This window comes from Talaromyces marneffei, chromosome 5 (assembly GCF_009556855.1).
Source record: "Talaromyces marneffei chromosome 5, complete sequence".
NCBI classification, from domain to species: Eukaryota; Fungi; Ascomycota; class Eurotiomycetes; order Eurotiales; family Trichocomaceae; genus Talaromyces; species Talaromyces marneffei.
In genome coordinates this window covers 1,613,204-1,630,310 of record NC_072352.1, presented here as the reverse complement: position 1 = coordinate 1,630,310, position 17,107 = coordinate 1,613,204, and the positions used below count along the sequence as shown (strand labels likewise).

At 47.7% G+C, this 17,107-nt stretch overlaps 4 protein-coding genes across 4 annotated transcripts; 2 read left to right on the top strand and 2 right to left on the bottom strand.

Moving 5' to 3' along the window:
* Positions 1-636: 636 nt before the first annotated feature.
* EYB26_006909 (uncharacterized protein) lies at positions 637-2,079 on the top strand (the record flags this gene model as incomplete). The annotated part of the gene is made up of 3 exons (XM_054266182.1): positions 637-672; positions 739-1,167; positions 1,225-2,079. The coding sequence occupies 3 exons, from the start codon at positions 637-639 to the stop codon at positions 2,077-2,079; spliced, it is 1,320 nt and encodes a 439-aa protein (XP_054122157.1).
* A 510-nt stretch (positions 2,080-2,589) lies between these two features.
* On the top strand, positions 2,590-4,239 carry EYB26_006908 (uncharacterized protein; the record flags this gene model as incomplete). The annotated part of the gene is made up of 1 exon (XM_054266181.1): positions 2,590-4,239. One exon carries the CDS (start codon positions 2,590-2,592, stop codon positions 4,237-4,239), a length of 1,650 nt encoding a protein of 549 aa, XP_054122156.1.
* A 466-nt stretch (positions 4,240-4,705) lies between these two features.
* On the bottom strand, positions 4,706-6,083 carry EYB26_006907 (uncharacterized protein; the record flags this gene model as incomplete). The annotated part of the gene is made up of 4 exons (XM_054266180.1): positions 4,706-5,211; positions 5,262-5,716; positions 5,765-5,898; positions 5,955-6,083. The coding sequence occupies 4 exons, from the start codon at positions 6,081-6,083 to the stop codon at positions 4,706-4,708; spliced, it is 1,224 nt and encodes a 407-aa protein (XP_054122155.1).
* Positions 6,084-6,714: 631 nt separating this feature from the next.
* Positions 6,715-9,986, bottom strand: EYB26_006906 (uncharacterized protein; the record flags this gene model as incomplete). The annotated part of the gene is made up of 5 exons (XM_054266179.1): positions 6,715-7,894; positions 7,946-8,642; positions 8,697-8,920; positions 8,968-9,673; positions 9,743-9,986. 5 exons carry the CDS (start codon positions 9,984-9,986, stop codon positions 6,715-6,717), a joined length of 3,051 nt encoding a protein of 1,016 aa, XP_054122154.1.
* Positions 9,987-17,107: the final 7,121 nt, after the last annotated feature.

Sequence of the window (17,107 nt, the reverse complement as noted above, 5' to 3'; positions counted from 1 at the left end):
ACCAAACTCCATACTCGTGAGTCTCACACTACACACATGTACCACATCCAGTCGCTCGTACCACGAGGGATTTGTTGACACTCGTCAAACTAATATAAACGCGAGATTGAGCAGGGAATGCTACACAATTTCCTGGAGACGTGTTTACTCTTCTCCACGCCCTCGCACAAGGTGAAGGCAATGATGAAAAGGAAAGATTTGTCCACCAGAGGTGAAGGAAGCCAAAGAATACGCCTGCCAAAGACCCAAAAGGCCGTTGGACAAACCGGTCCTCCGCGCTGTGCAATGCAGGGACCAATCTGTGGTGGCCCGCCTTGATGATCGCGGCCACCCAAACAAGGTAAGTATGAAGAAAAGAAAGAAGAGAAAAGTTCAAAGTTGACGGGGGAAGAAGGAAGTATTTATAGGCAGAAGGGCTAGCGCTAGTGGAGCTAGGGGGAGAATGTCATTGGCCGAGGGCACAAAGGGGCAGGAACGGAGACAAACAGTGCAAATATTGAAAAGAAGTCACGTGCACGCTCAGGAGCTGGATGTTTTTTTGGAAGATTCCGTCCGCATAGCAATATCTGGACGAAAGTCGACACAGTTGCTGAGCAGAGTTGAGGTTGTTTTTCATCCAACAAACTCACCGGCACCATGAGGAATAGGGCAACAACGCCTTTGAGCAAGGCTGTAAGTACCAATGCTTGCTTGCATCGTGACTCTAAAGCGCATCACTGACTGTCTCGACTATGGTAGAAAATTCGACAATCATGGAGCAAATACAACTTATATAACCTACATCGATTCCGCGCTCCCCCAACCGCCAACAGAACTTTCTTCCAGCAGAAATGGACCGCCAAATCCACAGCCCGATCATATCACGGCGAGCAAATACGCGAGTCTCAGTGGACCCGAATGTTCTCCCGCCGACTTGCCAGTGTTGTCCCCATGAACCCGCAACAACTTGCCAGAGATGATGGATCCATTATATCTGCCGGTCGAGGTTCTGGGTTGGAGAGTGAAGGTAAAACACTCACACCCAAACGCACGCCGTATACAAATATGACCTTTGCGCCGTTGGAGCGACGATTGGATGTTGCTATATTCAGAGCTATGTTTGCCAGTAGTACGAGACAGGCGAGGCAGTTTGTGGTGCACGGTGCTGTTACTGTTAATGGGAAGAAGGTATATTTTACGCCGTATCCATCACTTCTGATGACCTGTTGGTGCTGACCAGATTAGATGCAATTCCCTGGTTATCTACTGAACCCCGGCGATCTCTTCCAAGTCGAGCCTGAACGGGTCATGTTCGCTACAGGTGCGCCAAAGAATAAATTCGAACGTCGAGAGACCCGTCTAGCGAAAAGAGCAGCATCAAAAACCGACGAGGCCGAAAACTCCGAGGAATCAACCACAGAAACAAAGGCAGAAGAGGAAGTGTCTAAAGAAGTGCAGGATCCCAAGGAGACGTTACAACGTCTTCTTGCTCAAGCCAAGACCATTATGTCTCGCGAAAAGGACGTCCTTCCTGCAAAGAAGAAACAGGAGCTTCGTGGATTCCAGAAAGTTGTTCGCAGTGTTCTTTCCAAATCCGCCACCAGCACGATTCTCGCCGATAGCCTCGAGTCGCAATTTTCTGAGCTTCTCGGTCTCTTGAAAGCAAAGAAAGCCGAGTCTGGTCCTTCCCGCCGTAATAAGAAAGATGCCGCAACAAAGACCGACGATGTCGTCGCCGAAGACTCCACCAGTGGCCTTAGTGAGGAACTGAAAGAAGCATTCAGACAGGCCGCTGAAAACCCCAACTCTGTCGATGCCTCCGAACTCACCGAAGATGAATTCGAAATTCTCAAACAGGCCATCGCTCAAATGCGCGACAATCCCGTCGACGCCAGCAAGCCGTATGCAACGCCCTGGCGGCCTCGCGATTTTATGAATGCTTTTGCATTTATTCCGCGGTACTTGGAGGTCAACCATAAGATCTGCGCTGCTGTTTATTTACGACACCCCGTTGCGCGACCGGGTTACTCGGAGGTGCCCAGTCCGTTTGGCGAGAGTATTCAGACGCCTGCTTTTGCCTGGTACCTTCGCAGGCGGTAGTCTGGTCTCTCCCCCTCAACTCCATGGCGATTCGTTTTCCTTCACTGTATTAACTCGGCCTTTTTTTGTTCAATTGCGATTGTTACTATGTAATGATAGAAGCGGAGATTCTACATCATCTGGGTGTTGGCATGTATGTCCAGCTGTACTTGTATAACATTGGGACTGTAAATGATATTCGATTCTTCCAAGTCGTGTCATTCCACATTCATAAGAACTAACTAACTTAACGTACTATGGGTATGTAAACAGATGAAAAATACAGTACCATAGAATGAATATGCCCTACGCGCCAAGCCACCAAAAAATTTACACAATTTTACACACGGTCTCCGCGGTGGCTGGCTTTGAAATTAATCAATAATCCACTTTTACCCGAAAATTTTCGTAAATTTCATTTGCTCTTTTTTTTTCTCTTGTCTCTTTTCTCGCGTTGTTACGATACGGTGATCAACATCGTTTTATACAACACAGCATCAACGCTAAACATTTCGAGGGCGAGAGATAGAAATGTTCCCTTGGCAGGGAGAAGGAAAAAGCGGTTCGTTTCTACTTGCCACTCAACAGCGAGAGCAACGACAGCAGCAGGCACAGCAGCAAGCACAGCCGCAACAACAACAGCAGTCGGCTCGACAGGATAATGGATATGGACGATGGCGGTTACCGTCTGTGATGCAGCCCTCAGGGCAAGCCGCGAATGATAAAAATAGTAGTAATCATACATCTTCTAGCGCGGCAAATGGGCGAGCAACGCCGCCTAGAGATGCATCAATGGCTAGGCCGGAGAGTATTATTAGTGCTTCTGTATCTGGCGATGATGATGAAGAGGACGAAGAAGACGGGGACGCAGAAGAGCGAGGCGACTCTGAAGGAGAGGATATCCATTTTAGGTCTTCTAGAAATGAGGCCAATCCAGCCGCAACTTCATCAACAAACGGCGCAGAAAAGCAAGCACGACAACCAGGCCAAAGACTAGGAGAACGCATGCCACCCCTGGGCTACCCTCCGCAACCAGGCTTCCGCAATAATCATGCACGCCGCCTCAACACCGAGGAAGAAATAAAGCTTTTCGAACTGTGCATCAAGCATAGCTCCACCTTCGGCGAGCGCAGCAAGCTCTGCGAATGGTGGAAGAACATCGCCAACGAGTTTATAGAGAACTACGGCGGTCCGTATTCGTGGCACTCTGTGCGGAGAAAAGTTGATCTTGTCACGAGGCAGAGAATCAAGTACCTTGCAGACTTGAAAGAGGGAAAGATTGAGGCGGATCAGGCTACGGATCCATGGAAGAAGGTGCTGGACGAATGGATTCCGACGTGGGAGAAGTTTGAGGTTTCGGAGAAGAGGAGGATTGAGGTCCGGGATCAGAGGGCCGCGATGAGGAAAAGGAAGGAACCGCCTACTGCTGTTGCAACGACAGCATCAGGGTCGTCGCCCTCGTCGCCCGCCCCGTCGTCTTCGACTCCCGCTACGAAGCGGAAATCTACTGGAGATACGCCATCGGCTAGTGTTGCACAGCCGTCGGGATCATGGCAAGCAACACCTAATAAATTGACGCCAGGGCCTAGTCCATATGGCCCTGGGCCATATCCTCTGCCCGCAGGACCAATGGGTCCTCCACCACCCTCGACGCCAGGCATGAAAATGCCAGATGGATATGACACCATGTTCCGCAGCCCGGCTCATCCGGCTACACATCCATTATACCCTTATCCTTCACCGCAACCATATTATGCTCCACCTCTGGCGACACCTCCGGGATCAGCTGTTGATAGTAATCTGACCTCAGCCGTTCTGGAGACATTGACGAAACTGAATAAACATTTGGAAAAGGCCGATAGGACCTCATCGCCTATCGTTGCTGCTTTGACTGGCAACCAAAACAATGATAAAGACACCAACAACACCGCCACTGAAAACGGCGTATCCTCCTCCTCCTCAACTCCCGACCAAGCAGACGCAGAAGGATCCCAAGGAACAGAAACGGCCATCCCTCCAGCGGCTCTGAAGAAGCTGAGGAATGAACTCCGCGCGGAATTCGAGACGGAACTGGCCAAAATCCGAGAAGCGTTCACCTCGAAACTAGATTCCCTAGAGCAAGCGCAGGAGATGATTATGGAGATGTTGAGGCAGGAGCCTGGGAGGGAGAGTTCTACTTAACCCTCCTTCCTTGCTTTCTCAAATATGAGATAGTAAGGGGGAAGCTGTTCGCCTTTTGACCTTTCTTATTTTCGCGTGATATTTGTTTTTAATATTATTCATAGATACCCTACTCATATAGCTACGGTCTTGTCCTTTTAATCTCAAGAATCATTCATAATTGACATCTACTCTCTGCCCCTGAGTGTAAATAAGTTTTACAATTTGTATGTGTGTTGCGTTGAGAGCTAGATTACACTCGCCAGACACCTCACCAGCGTCAATGACAACAAAAAAAATGAAAGAACTCTAAACAACAAAGGAAATGATGTGAAAGAAGAAAAGATACATGTGGCTCCCAATTCAAGTACATAGTTTATGCTTCTTTTTGAACTCCGTAATACAAAGTTATAAAGCATAGACAAAAGTTTGTGTTGTCCGTCACAAAAGGTGATTATTGAACATTAGTAATGACTGGACTTCTAATTTAGTAGTAGTAAGTCTCGTCAATGGTACGACCCCTCATCCAAAGAGGCTCACTTCCACGAACGAAAATATCCTCATACAAGTTGCGGGTGGTAGGCTCGGGGGGAGCCATCTGCTCAGCAACAGCAACCTCCTCATCAATGAAGGCACGGGCCTCCTTGTCAATGGCCTTGAGCTCCTCCTCAGTGACGACGGACCAGTCGAGCAATTTCTGCTTGAGACCGGCAATGGCGTCGTGGGTGCTGCGCATACGCTGGATTTCTTCACGGCTACGGTAGGTGGTACCGGGGTCGGACATGGAGTGTCCTCCGTAACGGTAGGTGACATACTCGTAGACCAAGGGGCCCTTGCCGGAGGTGGCGTATTCACGGCCATACTGAACGGCGGCCTTGATGGCGAGGACGTCCATACCGTTGACCTTGATACCGGGGATGTATTGTCCGCGCTTGTAGTAGTCGGTTAGGGCGGAAGAACGAGCGGCGGAGGTACCCATTCCGTATTTGTTGTCTACTAATTAGCCTCTTTCAAACCATTTGAGAGTTAAGGAAAGAACTCACTTTCACAGCCAAAAAGAACAGGCAAGTTCCAGAGCTTAGCCATGTTGTAAGCCTCGAAGACTTGACCCTGGTTAGAAGCACCATCACCATAAAGCGCAATAGAGCAAGTCTTCTCGCCATTGTACTGCTGAGCGAACGCCAAACCAGCACCGACGGGCACCTGGGCACCGACAATACCGTTTCCACCGTAGAAGTTAGGAGCAAACATGTGCATGGAACCACCCTTTCCGTAGGCGATACCTTCACGGCGACCCAACAATTCGCCAATGATGGATTTGACGGTACCACCGCGCATCAGGGCGAAACCGTGGCAACGGTAGGCAGTGATGAGTTTGTCCTGGGGGGTGATGGCGTGTTCGATACCGACGGCGACGGCTTCTTGACCGACGGACAAGTGACAGAAACCACGGATCTTCTTTTCTTTATACAAACGATCGGCGGCCATTTCCATTCGTCTACCTCAATTAGATAGGGGATAGTATAACACTTGAGTGTAGACATACCGGATGGCAACCATGTCATAGTACATCTGCTTCAGCTCCTTCTTGGTGGTCTCCAGAGTGTAAGGAGGTGGGTCAAGCTCGTAGGTCTCGAAGCTCTCGTCGGAGAGTCTGACTGTGAAGGGCTTATCATCTTCCTGTAGGAGGTTACAGTTAGCATGATACAGATTTGTTTTGACGATAAGGCACATACCTGAGGAATGTTCTCAGCATGCGCTGAGGCGGCGTCGGTGGTCACTGAACGACGAGCTGCGAAAGGTGCAGCAACGACCTGGCGCCTGAGCGGCGCAACCTGGCGCGCCCACAATGATCGGGAAAGCATTGTGTGAGAATGTGAAGATGCAATTGATGTGAAATTACAAACTCACGGGGGAGATGGGGATGGAGAGAGAGAGACACACAGGCAGGAGACGGAGAAGAGAAGATAGTCCGCTCCGAGAAAATGCAGTTTGCTTACCAAAGGCTAACTGAATCCGAAAGGTTGGGGACTTTTTTTGTCGCTCTTCACCGGGCCGGACGGGATCGGGTTAGGTAAGCTCAGCAGTGACGGGCTAGCTGTTTTCGGCTTGGCGGCGCGTCTGAATGGGCTTTTCGGTGTATTTTGATCTCCGGCTTATCTGATACTACGTACTACGAGGAGCCGTGCAGAGTAGTATGTACTATGTATACTCTGTAGTACTACGACTACTGGTATAGACACCGCAGTGGAATATAGAACACGCAGTAGAACAAGTCATATACACACCAGGCAGTCAATGGATATATGTAGAAGAAAAGACAAACACCCTGACCCCCACAAATACATAGAGTCAAATGCAGACCTATATCGAAACGAAATGGTATCATAAACAAGGGGAATATGAAAAAATATCAAGGAAGAAAATATGAATAAAGTATGAAGAAAAGGAAATCATGACTCGTAGAGGTCGACCTGTCCAATTCGAAGAGAAAGACTACTCTTCGGTCAAGGCATCATCGCCCATCTCACGCCACTCCTTGGACTTATCGGCCAGTCGCTTCACACCAGCCACACGATCTGACCACAAGGACTCAGAAGGCGTGCGGTATGTGAACGCTCGTTGCGACGAAACGACACCAATAGCTTGAAGCACGGCTTTGCGGGAATCACGTCCGAAGACGGCCGGATGGTTGATCCACTCGAGTGCTGCTTCCAAATCAGCATCGAGAGCCGACATGACGTGTTGATCAACAGCAGCAACAGGAGTAATGGTAGCTGTCTCAGATGCAGCGGATGAGCTGTTTGTTTCTTGGAAGTGCGACGAGCGTGGAGACGTCGAGTTAGGTGTCCCTGAAGGACTGTTGGAGTCGTTCAAAAGACCGCTGGGCTTACCAGCACCAGGAGGTAGAGGTGGGAGACCTCCTTTTCCAAGACCCTTGAGGATACTTCGGGTCTCATGAAGTAAATGTTGAGCACGGTCGTGTTGGCCGCGAGATACCAAGGTCAATGCTCGGGTTAGCATGTCCGATGCTAATAGTTCCATTCGTCGTTGGACAATTGATGGATGAGGAGGGATAGGAGGAGTTGAAGGTCGTCCTCCCTGCTTGGCTCGTGGGTTAGGAGGAAGCATGGTAATAGCCAAGAGCGACGGACGAGGAGAGTGCGTCAAATGTCCTTCGCGCAGAATGTCGCCGTATGTAAGGTCAGCTTGAATCAGGGGAACTTCCTCTACACTGATCACTCGCTGCTCGTCACCATCAGAGCCGCCGCCGAGCGCTTCAAGACCAGATACAAGACTTTGCCAAGGGTCCTGAGGAACATGTTCCTGTGTGGCATTATCAGGCTGAATAACAAGCTGGATAAGAATATCACGTTTGTCGCCAAACCTCAAATCGCCCAGAGCAGCTTCGGCATCCTTTCCAGTAGCGCGCTTTGTAGTGTGCAGAGCACCGCTTATCTTGACAAACTTGGCGGGTGAGCCTTCGGGTAAGCGTAGCTTAAGCTTGACATTCTGGTGGGAAGTCGACTGTAGAGAACCGAGACAGCCAGCAACACATTCTCTAAGCATCATCCAGTCTTTGACATACGTGTAGCAAGCTTTAGTGCGAGTCGACAATTCGATCAGAGTGTCGGGCTTGTGGGTGAGCCCTAAGCCGAAAGAGTGGATTCCAACCCTAGATAAGTCATTAAAACTATTCAGTGCAAATCATAAAATATCAACATACTTAGCGGCTTCCGCTCGGGACACGACAAAGTCAACACTTTCAGGATCGGAAGTCGAAGAGTCACTAATCAGCAAAATGGTGGAGATAGGATTGTTCGACTTCCGTTGCATCAACAGGTCCATAGCAACGTTGGCACCCTCAACCACATCTGCTCGCAAGCTCTTCTGACCAACAGGTCGGAGCGAGTTTAGAATCTTGCCCCAGCCATTCCATGCTTTGGTGGTCATTCCGACAAGAGGCACACCCCCACCACTCGATCCAAAAGTGACTAAACCCATTCTATCACGTGGGCCTAGGTTCAGTACTAAGAACCTCAAGGCGTCGCGCAACAGAGTGATTTTCAACCCTTGCATAGATGACGAGACTGGTATTACAACGACCAAGTCTAGTGGAACATGGAAACTAGGGGCGGGGCGGGGATCTCGCATGGAATTGGTGTACTCTGTCAACGCAGTGTTGTTGGATTTGTTGGCACCGTAGGAGGAGGTCGCCGACGACTGACGTTTGTTGGTCTTGGTTGTACGATAATCATCCTCTTCCCGAATTGCGCTGTCTGCATCAAAATCTCTCACAGGTTCTGGATTGTGTAATCCAGCAAAGGCGCGACGCCACAGATCCAATTGACCCCTGTTCTGGAATCGGAGATGGAAGCAAGGTAGATCACTGACAATGAGGTTCAATGTAAGAATTGGCTCCTCTATAATCAAATGTTAGCTTCTGTCTAGTTTGTAGAAATGTCCGGCTGTTGTACCTGTCACCACAACGACTTCGCGCAAATGTTTCTTGATCAGAATTGAGCCTTTCAACGAGCAACGACCGCTTTTGCGTTTGGATTCATATGCTGCCGCGTCCGAGGCCATTTTCTTTTCTTTTACGCAAATGAGCATTTCAGCAAACAGATAACATTCGAGCTCTTGCCACGATTCCCGATCTTTGCCAACATTTAAAGATCCGTGTAAAAGGAGCTTGCCGAATCTTATACAAATTAGCGACGCTCTTCCTTCCTAGTCAGAAATACGTACCGTTGGAATTCTAAACCATGCCAATTCTCAACTCGCAAACGAAGGTCCTCCGCAATTTCGTCCAGATTCTCCCGAGACTCCGCCGGAGCAGAACGCGATAAGTTGACAGTCGGTGAACGAATCGGCGAGTAGACATCTTCTGGAGGAAGCTGAGCATTCAACGGCGTAAAACGAAGAACGTCCATATCTGGTCGCCAATGACCATCGGGAACCTCGACAGTAACGACACAAGTCAAAGGTTGCTGCTGGCGTGAGCGATTAAGCGTAGGGAACTCGCTGCGCACAGTGACAATGGGAGCAGGGATCGGGTTCTTGATTGCGCCGGACCGTGGACTCAAGTCCGATTCCATGGCTTGTACGTCGTAATCGTGTCGCCGGCCAGTGCTCTGTTGCTGCCCGTCGGTATATTCACCCGACGACGCTACACCAGTGTTTCCACTGTCTTGACGGCTATGGCTCGTCTGTCTTCGAGAACTGTTTGAAGTCAATCGTTCAATCCTTTCTCGTTGACTACTAGTGTCACGACTGTCCCGCCTGTTGAAATTATTATGGTCTTGTTGCTGCTGCATTTGGTAAGATCTGAGACTTTCTTGATGAGCCTGCTGGCTATGGTTACGATTATCCCACGGAGTCGGGGTGGTCAGAGTGCTTCGAGTTGTTGCAGCGTCACTGACTGACGCAGAGCGGACTATGTTACTCAACTTCTCTGTGCGCACATAATCGAGTTTAGTAGACCCTTCACAACTACCGTTCCGGAAGAGATGACTAGACCTACCGATATCCAAGACATTTCCACCTCGACTAGTGTCCAAACCTAACGGCGCATTGCAGGTGGGACAATATTGAGATTCAAATTCCTTGATATACTCGTAGAAACAAGCCTCATGCGACACATGAGTGCACGAAAATTGTAAAATTCGTTCACCGCGCAAGGTATGTTCTAGGGGTTCTTCGCACACGGCGCATGCGCTACCGACAAAGGTGCGCTCTCTACGGGTTCGTGCGCGGTCGATATCCATCATTGCGGTACTGTTCCGGCCAGCGCGATTATTAAACGGAGTTTGTGAGCGGTTTGAATAAGACGAAGCCGACCACGGCTTCGCCCTGTCTGAGTGCTGCGACTGCGACTGCGGCGGATAGACCGAGCTAGATGCTGTGTGATGACCAGAGAGATATGACTGTCTCGACCGAAGACTCTCCGAACGATATTCAGACGGATTGAGAAGTGATGGACGAAATGATCGAGTTGTCGAGACAGAGTCTGAGCGAGAAGGAGAAGCAGAATATTGGTGCTGATCTACAGCCGATTGACGGACAAACTCTTTGTTAGCCTATCTTTCAACATGGCATTATATTATGCCGGGCTGACACAATATCGGCGAATAAAGCAGGGAGAAAGAAAAATGACTCGGTCATTCAATGAATGAGATGAAGTCATCACACAAAGAAAAACCGAGTTTAGGGTGCATTGGGGCGGAATGAGCTGGGTGTTGGTGATGAGCGCGGGGAGGGGGCCAGCGGACAGAAACGGGGACCCATGATGATTGATACCAGGTATACCAGGTCATGCGATATGACTGCCAGCGAGGGGAGTGTGAAAACAACGGAAGAGGAAGATATTGGATTAATTGCAGTATTATGTGCCCATTGAACCAGGAAGAATCAATGGCATTGCGTGAGTATGCAAAATTGCGCATTTCGGGGGAGGTGCGTGCGGAAGTCAAACCGAGTCAGACAAACATCAATAGTGACCTGACTTACCAGATGCTAACGATGCTGATGCCTTTTTCTTCGAACGCCCAAAAAGAGACAGATCAGATAAATGGAGTCCCGAATCTCTAGAACGAGAGGCTTGATCTTCTCTGGGCGAAAAGCGCTGCTTCCACATGAGGCCCTGAAGCTGCAAGAGGAGGGAAGAAATAATAATAGTAGGGGAAGGAGGATGGATTAATTGGAACAGGAACAGAACGAACAGGGCCAAGTGGAAATAGGAGACAGCGTAGGTTTAGCCACAGCACGGTCAACACCCAGTCAACAGTCAATGGTCAGTGGTCAGTAATATTCCGCAGCATTAAGTTGGATTAGTTCTTAACACTAGAGGAACAGAATGCTGAGAATGGTAAGTTTTCTGTAACTTAATTGAGAGAGTCAAATAATACTACGAGTAGTAAGTCAACTAATCACTAGTGGATTTAGTTCTGGATGGATTAATCTCCACTGGCCGACAGAGTAGTACGGGAGTCTCCATTATCACGTGACGGAGACCGCCAGCCAGCCAATCACTTGCTTGGCTCAGCCAGCCCCGGCTGAGCCTGGTTCCGTGGTCTCGTATTTACATGACCATACAATACATCCTATGCATGAACTAACCACTCATTGGTCAACCCAGTCAACTAGCTATCATAACTACTCCGGAGTATGCTCTGTATTGCTAACAACTCCAGCTTCATGTGATCAATTGCATATGCAGCGAACTATCACTACACAGTATTGAGCAGAAGTGCACTCATGGATTGCTACCTCCTTCTCCATTGAGGTATACTCTGTAGATACTAATGGACCACGCCAAGATAGTACTCTGAACTCTATGCATGCCCTAAAACCGGGTGCTTCTCTCGTCATCTAGAACCGGGCCAAACCTCGAGCTATCCTACTGGTCAACGACCAAAAAAAAAAAGCAACGACAAACAGTCATATTCTAGAGGACGGAGTAATTATTTGCTAGTTATTACGGAGTAGTTAACTCATCTGTACGTACCGTTGCACGTGAAGGCTCGCGACCATTTACTGAAAGCTACTCATCAATCGACCATCAGCTATGTGGCAAAGCTATCACAGTCTGTCTGATCTAGACGATCTGGTGTCCACTATCCAGATACCGGCCAAGAGATAATATAGTAGTTACCTCTAAGTTCCTCCCAGCCGGTTTGTCTTGGATGGTCCTAACCCGTGGCGTAGAGAGTGGACCTGGATATTCAATACAGTCAGCACATAGAACAGCTTCAGTGGGCCAGTTCACGCAAGATTCGACGTTTAGGCGTCGAATCTGGGCAGTCTATGGAGAGCAAGGAACTACTATGTACTAGTAGGTAGGCTATCCTCTCGTAAGTTTCATCAGCATGCAGGAATGTACAAGCTTGAAACCCCAGTGCCAGAGCCACGAGGCTGTTGGCAAGCTTGTGTGCTTGTTAAGTGCTGTGCAGAACTGCAAATGGATTTGCGCTACGTTGATAACGCCCAGAGTACAGAATGTATGAGCCATCTTGGTACTAGGCAGAGGCTAGAAATCATTAGTGGCGTTACTGGTGTGGTCCCTTGAGCCCTAAAGGCTAGTGATTTTCCCGAACAGGTAATAAGCGGTTTTATGGCGGGTCAACACAAACGGTCCTCTGTAGATTGCCACAGATTCAAGAAAGTAAGAAACTCGGCAGTCTCGCCTACGTGGAAAATTGCCGATAGCCATCGCTGGAAGTGCAGCTAAAAAAAGGCCTCAGTCATCGGCAACTCTTGAAATGTAGTACAGAGGGAAAAAACGATATGAATGAATTTGAAGGAACTTACTTACCACTGATCAGTGTACCGTATACGTAACTAGGCAAAAGCAAGGTGTATTCAATACGTACGTATATTTCGCGTAATGCTGAATACGCCGCACAATACAACCACACGCCCCTTAACTTTTTTCAAAGTCTTCGAACTTTCCGAGAGCATGGCCTGGCCACATGGATCACAAGTTCACAACTCTTTTCGTCGTCGCGATCCACTCTGGGTCGTGCGACTAGCCCAATATGAGAGAAAGTTGGTTAGCTTCAGCCGTCATGCGGCATAGTGGAAGTTTGCCCACTCATTGCGAGGTTCTAGAGAGGAGTGGACTGAAAATGACATATGCATCTAGCAAGTGAACCGGTTCTGCATGATGCATTAGTTGCTCATGAGGTTGTGATGGGGAAACAACCCGACTCTACAGAGGATGATTTCCTCAAGAAATCGATCCCTTGAACCAACACGCACATGTTGGTGGACTGGCAGAGAGGACCCAGCTCGGGATTAAATTCTTCAAAATGCGACGCAGTGACCTCTTCTTCTTCCAGGGTGGCAAGGAGAAGCAATTGGTCCGTGTCAATTTTCTTCGGACTTAATTATGTTAATTATGAGCTTGTATACCCTATATCGGGACGATTAGAGTTGGAACTTAGAATGTCGAATCCCGACAGGCGAAACCAACCAACCAACAGTCAAACTGCATCGCTAAATGAGACCCCGGTCCCTACTTCTGGGGAAAGGGTGATGGATTTGCAGCAAAAAACAACGGATTCGGTCATTACTTTCTCTTCAGCGAGACTCAGATGGAGCAGTAACTTTTGGGTCATATAAGAGTTATTGCATTATGACGATCATAGAGCGCGTCCTCGTTATAAGCCGTCTAATTTTTGGGATAGTTAACTACCATGTCCAAATTTCTCCGGTGAATGAAGATCCATTCTATTGAACCTGTACGCACTTCCAGTATCAAGACACTGGTTCGTCTTACAGAGGTACCACAGTATGTATGTTAGCTACCAGGTGCGGTCCGGAGTCATGATCCATGGAAACCCAACCCCGACTTTTACCCTTGTCGTATGTGTTTATTGCCAATTTGTACGAGTCAAAACATGGGTACGTCTTCTACACACAGTACTCCCTAGTTGCTGGTTTGCCAATCAACCGCCTGTCCACACCTGACGAGTAATTAAGGTATTGGTTAAGTAATAAGTAGACAAGGTCACGAAACACCTTCTCTTCGGTCCGCTGAAAGAATCCATGGTACTGGAATCGTATTTTTGGATCGTCGTTCATCCAACAGGACTGTTCCAACTCGCTAGTCATGTTCATATTGGTACAGTCACTGCTATTGTCAGTCTGACATGGGTGCAGAGTGCGGTGTGCATTATTACCTAGGTAACCTCACCCAACGGTCATGCAATAATGCACTACTACAACAAATAAGCACTACAACCTGACAATCCAAATGGCGAGACCCGGAAGTCTGATACGTTACTCCGTGAGGTAACCAACCCTAAGGATAAGCAGGTAAATGACAAGGATGTACGTAGTAGCTGGTTATATGACCAGGGCTTGTTTCAAGTGCTGATAGTCGAGGGACAATCATGCCCAAGAAAATGACAAATTCAGTTTTCTTGTTCCGGATTTTATTCTTGCTCATGCTTCGTGCTGATGCATAAGGCTGCCATGGATGCTATCAACGCAATCGCATTGAGTGCCCAGGTGCATTCGCAACATGTTGAGTATCAAACATTCAGAGTCAAGATAAAAAATGCATTGGCGGAAGTCGCCGATGCTAGTAGTACATGCTCTAAATTTTGACTCTGGCCTGTACTACGTACTTATCAACGATAACTAACTCACTCGCACGAGGCGTGAAAAGTGGCCGATGGCTTGACAAGGTCTTGATCATAACTTTATCGATCTCGGGATCTGTTTGGTTGTCATGATGAGATCGTCCTACCCAGGAAGGTGTCTATATGGAGTACCTCTGCATATTTATGTGTGACTTCTATGCAGGTTACACATACTTAATGACAGTTAACTTTATAGTTCTCTAAATATCATCTTCAGCATTACAGCTCGGTTTCAGAGTACGTAGTTCTGTCGGAAATACCCTACGAAATGATTTCCTCGGATCCCCCCGTCAAAAAGGGACCTAACTATAGAAATTTTTACACTCGGTAAGCCACCTTTCAGAGTTTCGGTGACTTCTTACTTCTTAGGCTCGGCACTTGAGACAGAGTACGTAGTAGTACAAACCTTGAAACCTGACAGGATTGATTGTGAGTGCCCCGAATCAGGTAGGTATCCAACACATAAAACAGAACTTATCATTCTTCATGTATCTTCAAGTAAGTCCCATGCCATGCGGTGTCGAATCCAGATTTCGGACCCCAAAATCGATGTCAAGATTTAACCACAATTTCACGCTCAAAATACACTTTGCTAGTCCATACTGATTCGTCGAGTGCACTACGTATCTAACATAGAACTATGTACTAACTACAGAGTACGTGCTCCGTAAGCTGATCTGCAACGGTCCCATGGTGGCTGACGGCAGCTTTGTCCAGTACCGTGCCACTGTCCCTGAAGTCAACTGGTATGACGATGACGATGACGACGATGCTGACGGTTTTTTGCGACCACATGCAGGTTATACATGTTCACATTGCATGAAGGTTGTAGTTTCAGAATGCCCATATGGGCACTAATGTTCTTCGTTCATCTAGTGAAGATATTCAATCTCTCCTCGCTTTTGATGTCTATCATAACCCACTAAATCCGGGCTTTACCTAGATATATAACCATCTTTAAAGTTTAGGGGGCGTCGAAGGAACATTTGACCCAAGTGCCTCGTAACCACTTAGGTATGTTGTACGGATGTATACAGATATATAAATGTACATTAACTGGTTGGTGGTTATATATATTTCAGTCACATCAGTACTCAACCCACCAGTTGACACATCCATGGATGCAGTAGAACCCGTGCGCAGAATGTCAACAACAAAATCATGCTTCTATACATTCCATCTATTTCTGAGGGTTACAGCCCAACAGTTCGTTATCTGCATCTGTGTCCTTCAAATGATGTTACGTCGTCTTCGGACTTGAACAGATCAACCGTTATAAACCCTAACTAATGCGAACAGATAAATCAATACCGCACTACCCACCCACGTTACCTAGGTAAGCATCTTGTATACAGTCTGACATACCATGCATAGATAGATCCACTACTAGGGCAGTTTATGCGAGTATCCATAAACCCGAATGGCCCATTACCTACACGGCAAAGGGGGCAATGTGTCGATCCGATGCATGCAGAAGATCATCCCAGGAATTTATCTACGACTACTACACCAAACTGCTGTTCTGTTACGATTATGTCCAACTGTGGAATTTGGTCAATGTGGAATCTATAGGATCCTTTATGAATATCTGTAACGATCTTGGAACGCTTTACGCAGATGTGTGGCGATGGACATACAACTATATACGGCGTCACTACCACATACACCTGGGCAGTCTTTGGCCCCATTTGCAGTGGGTGAACTGTTGCTGATGATGATGTATGCACGGGCGTCAGCATTTGATGCGGTGTATACGTGACTTGGTATATATCTTGTTCACGTGCTATTCTACGCGGACTTGAACATCACGAGCTCTATGTGACAAGAAGAATTTGGAAATGTATCGAAATTAAATTTAGCTACGAGGATTTCAACCTTTGTAGTTCTATATAGCACTGTCAAGAATATGAACCGTAGCCCGACTGGAAACTCTTCGACGGACAGTCTAGATATGTATACCTAGGTAGGTAACACAAGCACAGCGAGTTCGCATATACCCTCGAGGTACGTCAGAGGACAAATCCTGAAGTAACCTCTACTGCGTCGACATCCCAATGCAGACAGACGTCCATTCGGTATGATACGTGAGGCGTGATATAAAAGGTGTCTGGCCATCTGGTACAACAACTTCAGGACCCTGGGAATAAGGAGTCAGGTTATAAAGAAAGAGTCCCTGTCCAGTAAATTTCCGAGGACCGTGATGATATCGATCCCGTCCGGTACTCCATGGTAGAAGGAGAAGAGTAAGTGAGTATGCATATAGACTTACAGAGTATAAGTTATGATGCCCTCAAAGCTTGCAGTATCAATCGATGGGCGTATGCCAAACAATCCCTGGGAAGTAGCTGGAGATCGAATGCTTCTCAATGCTATAAGCATGATGAAATTAGCAAATATCGTGCCACATCTCCCTTAGTGGGAACACTGACCACCAATTCCCAACAGTCAACTGAAGGACATGTTACTCAATAAGCTGCAGAGTCAAGGGTTATAGCTGTTGTTCGCTTCTGGTCAGTGATGTCATGTAGATTCTGTGGTCTAGACTATGCACTTACCAAAACAGATCTTCTGTAGTAACAGTGGGAACGATGAATGCCCATGAGTCGTCTGGATAAGGACGATAGGCAGGATACAGTGCCCCGAAGTGCAAGAAGGTTGGCCCTTCATTGACAATTGGTGATATGTTCGAGCAGAGGTATATCTGAGCAGCATTGAACGACCGAAAGACTACCTCAATTTTC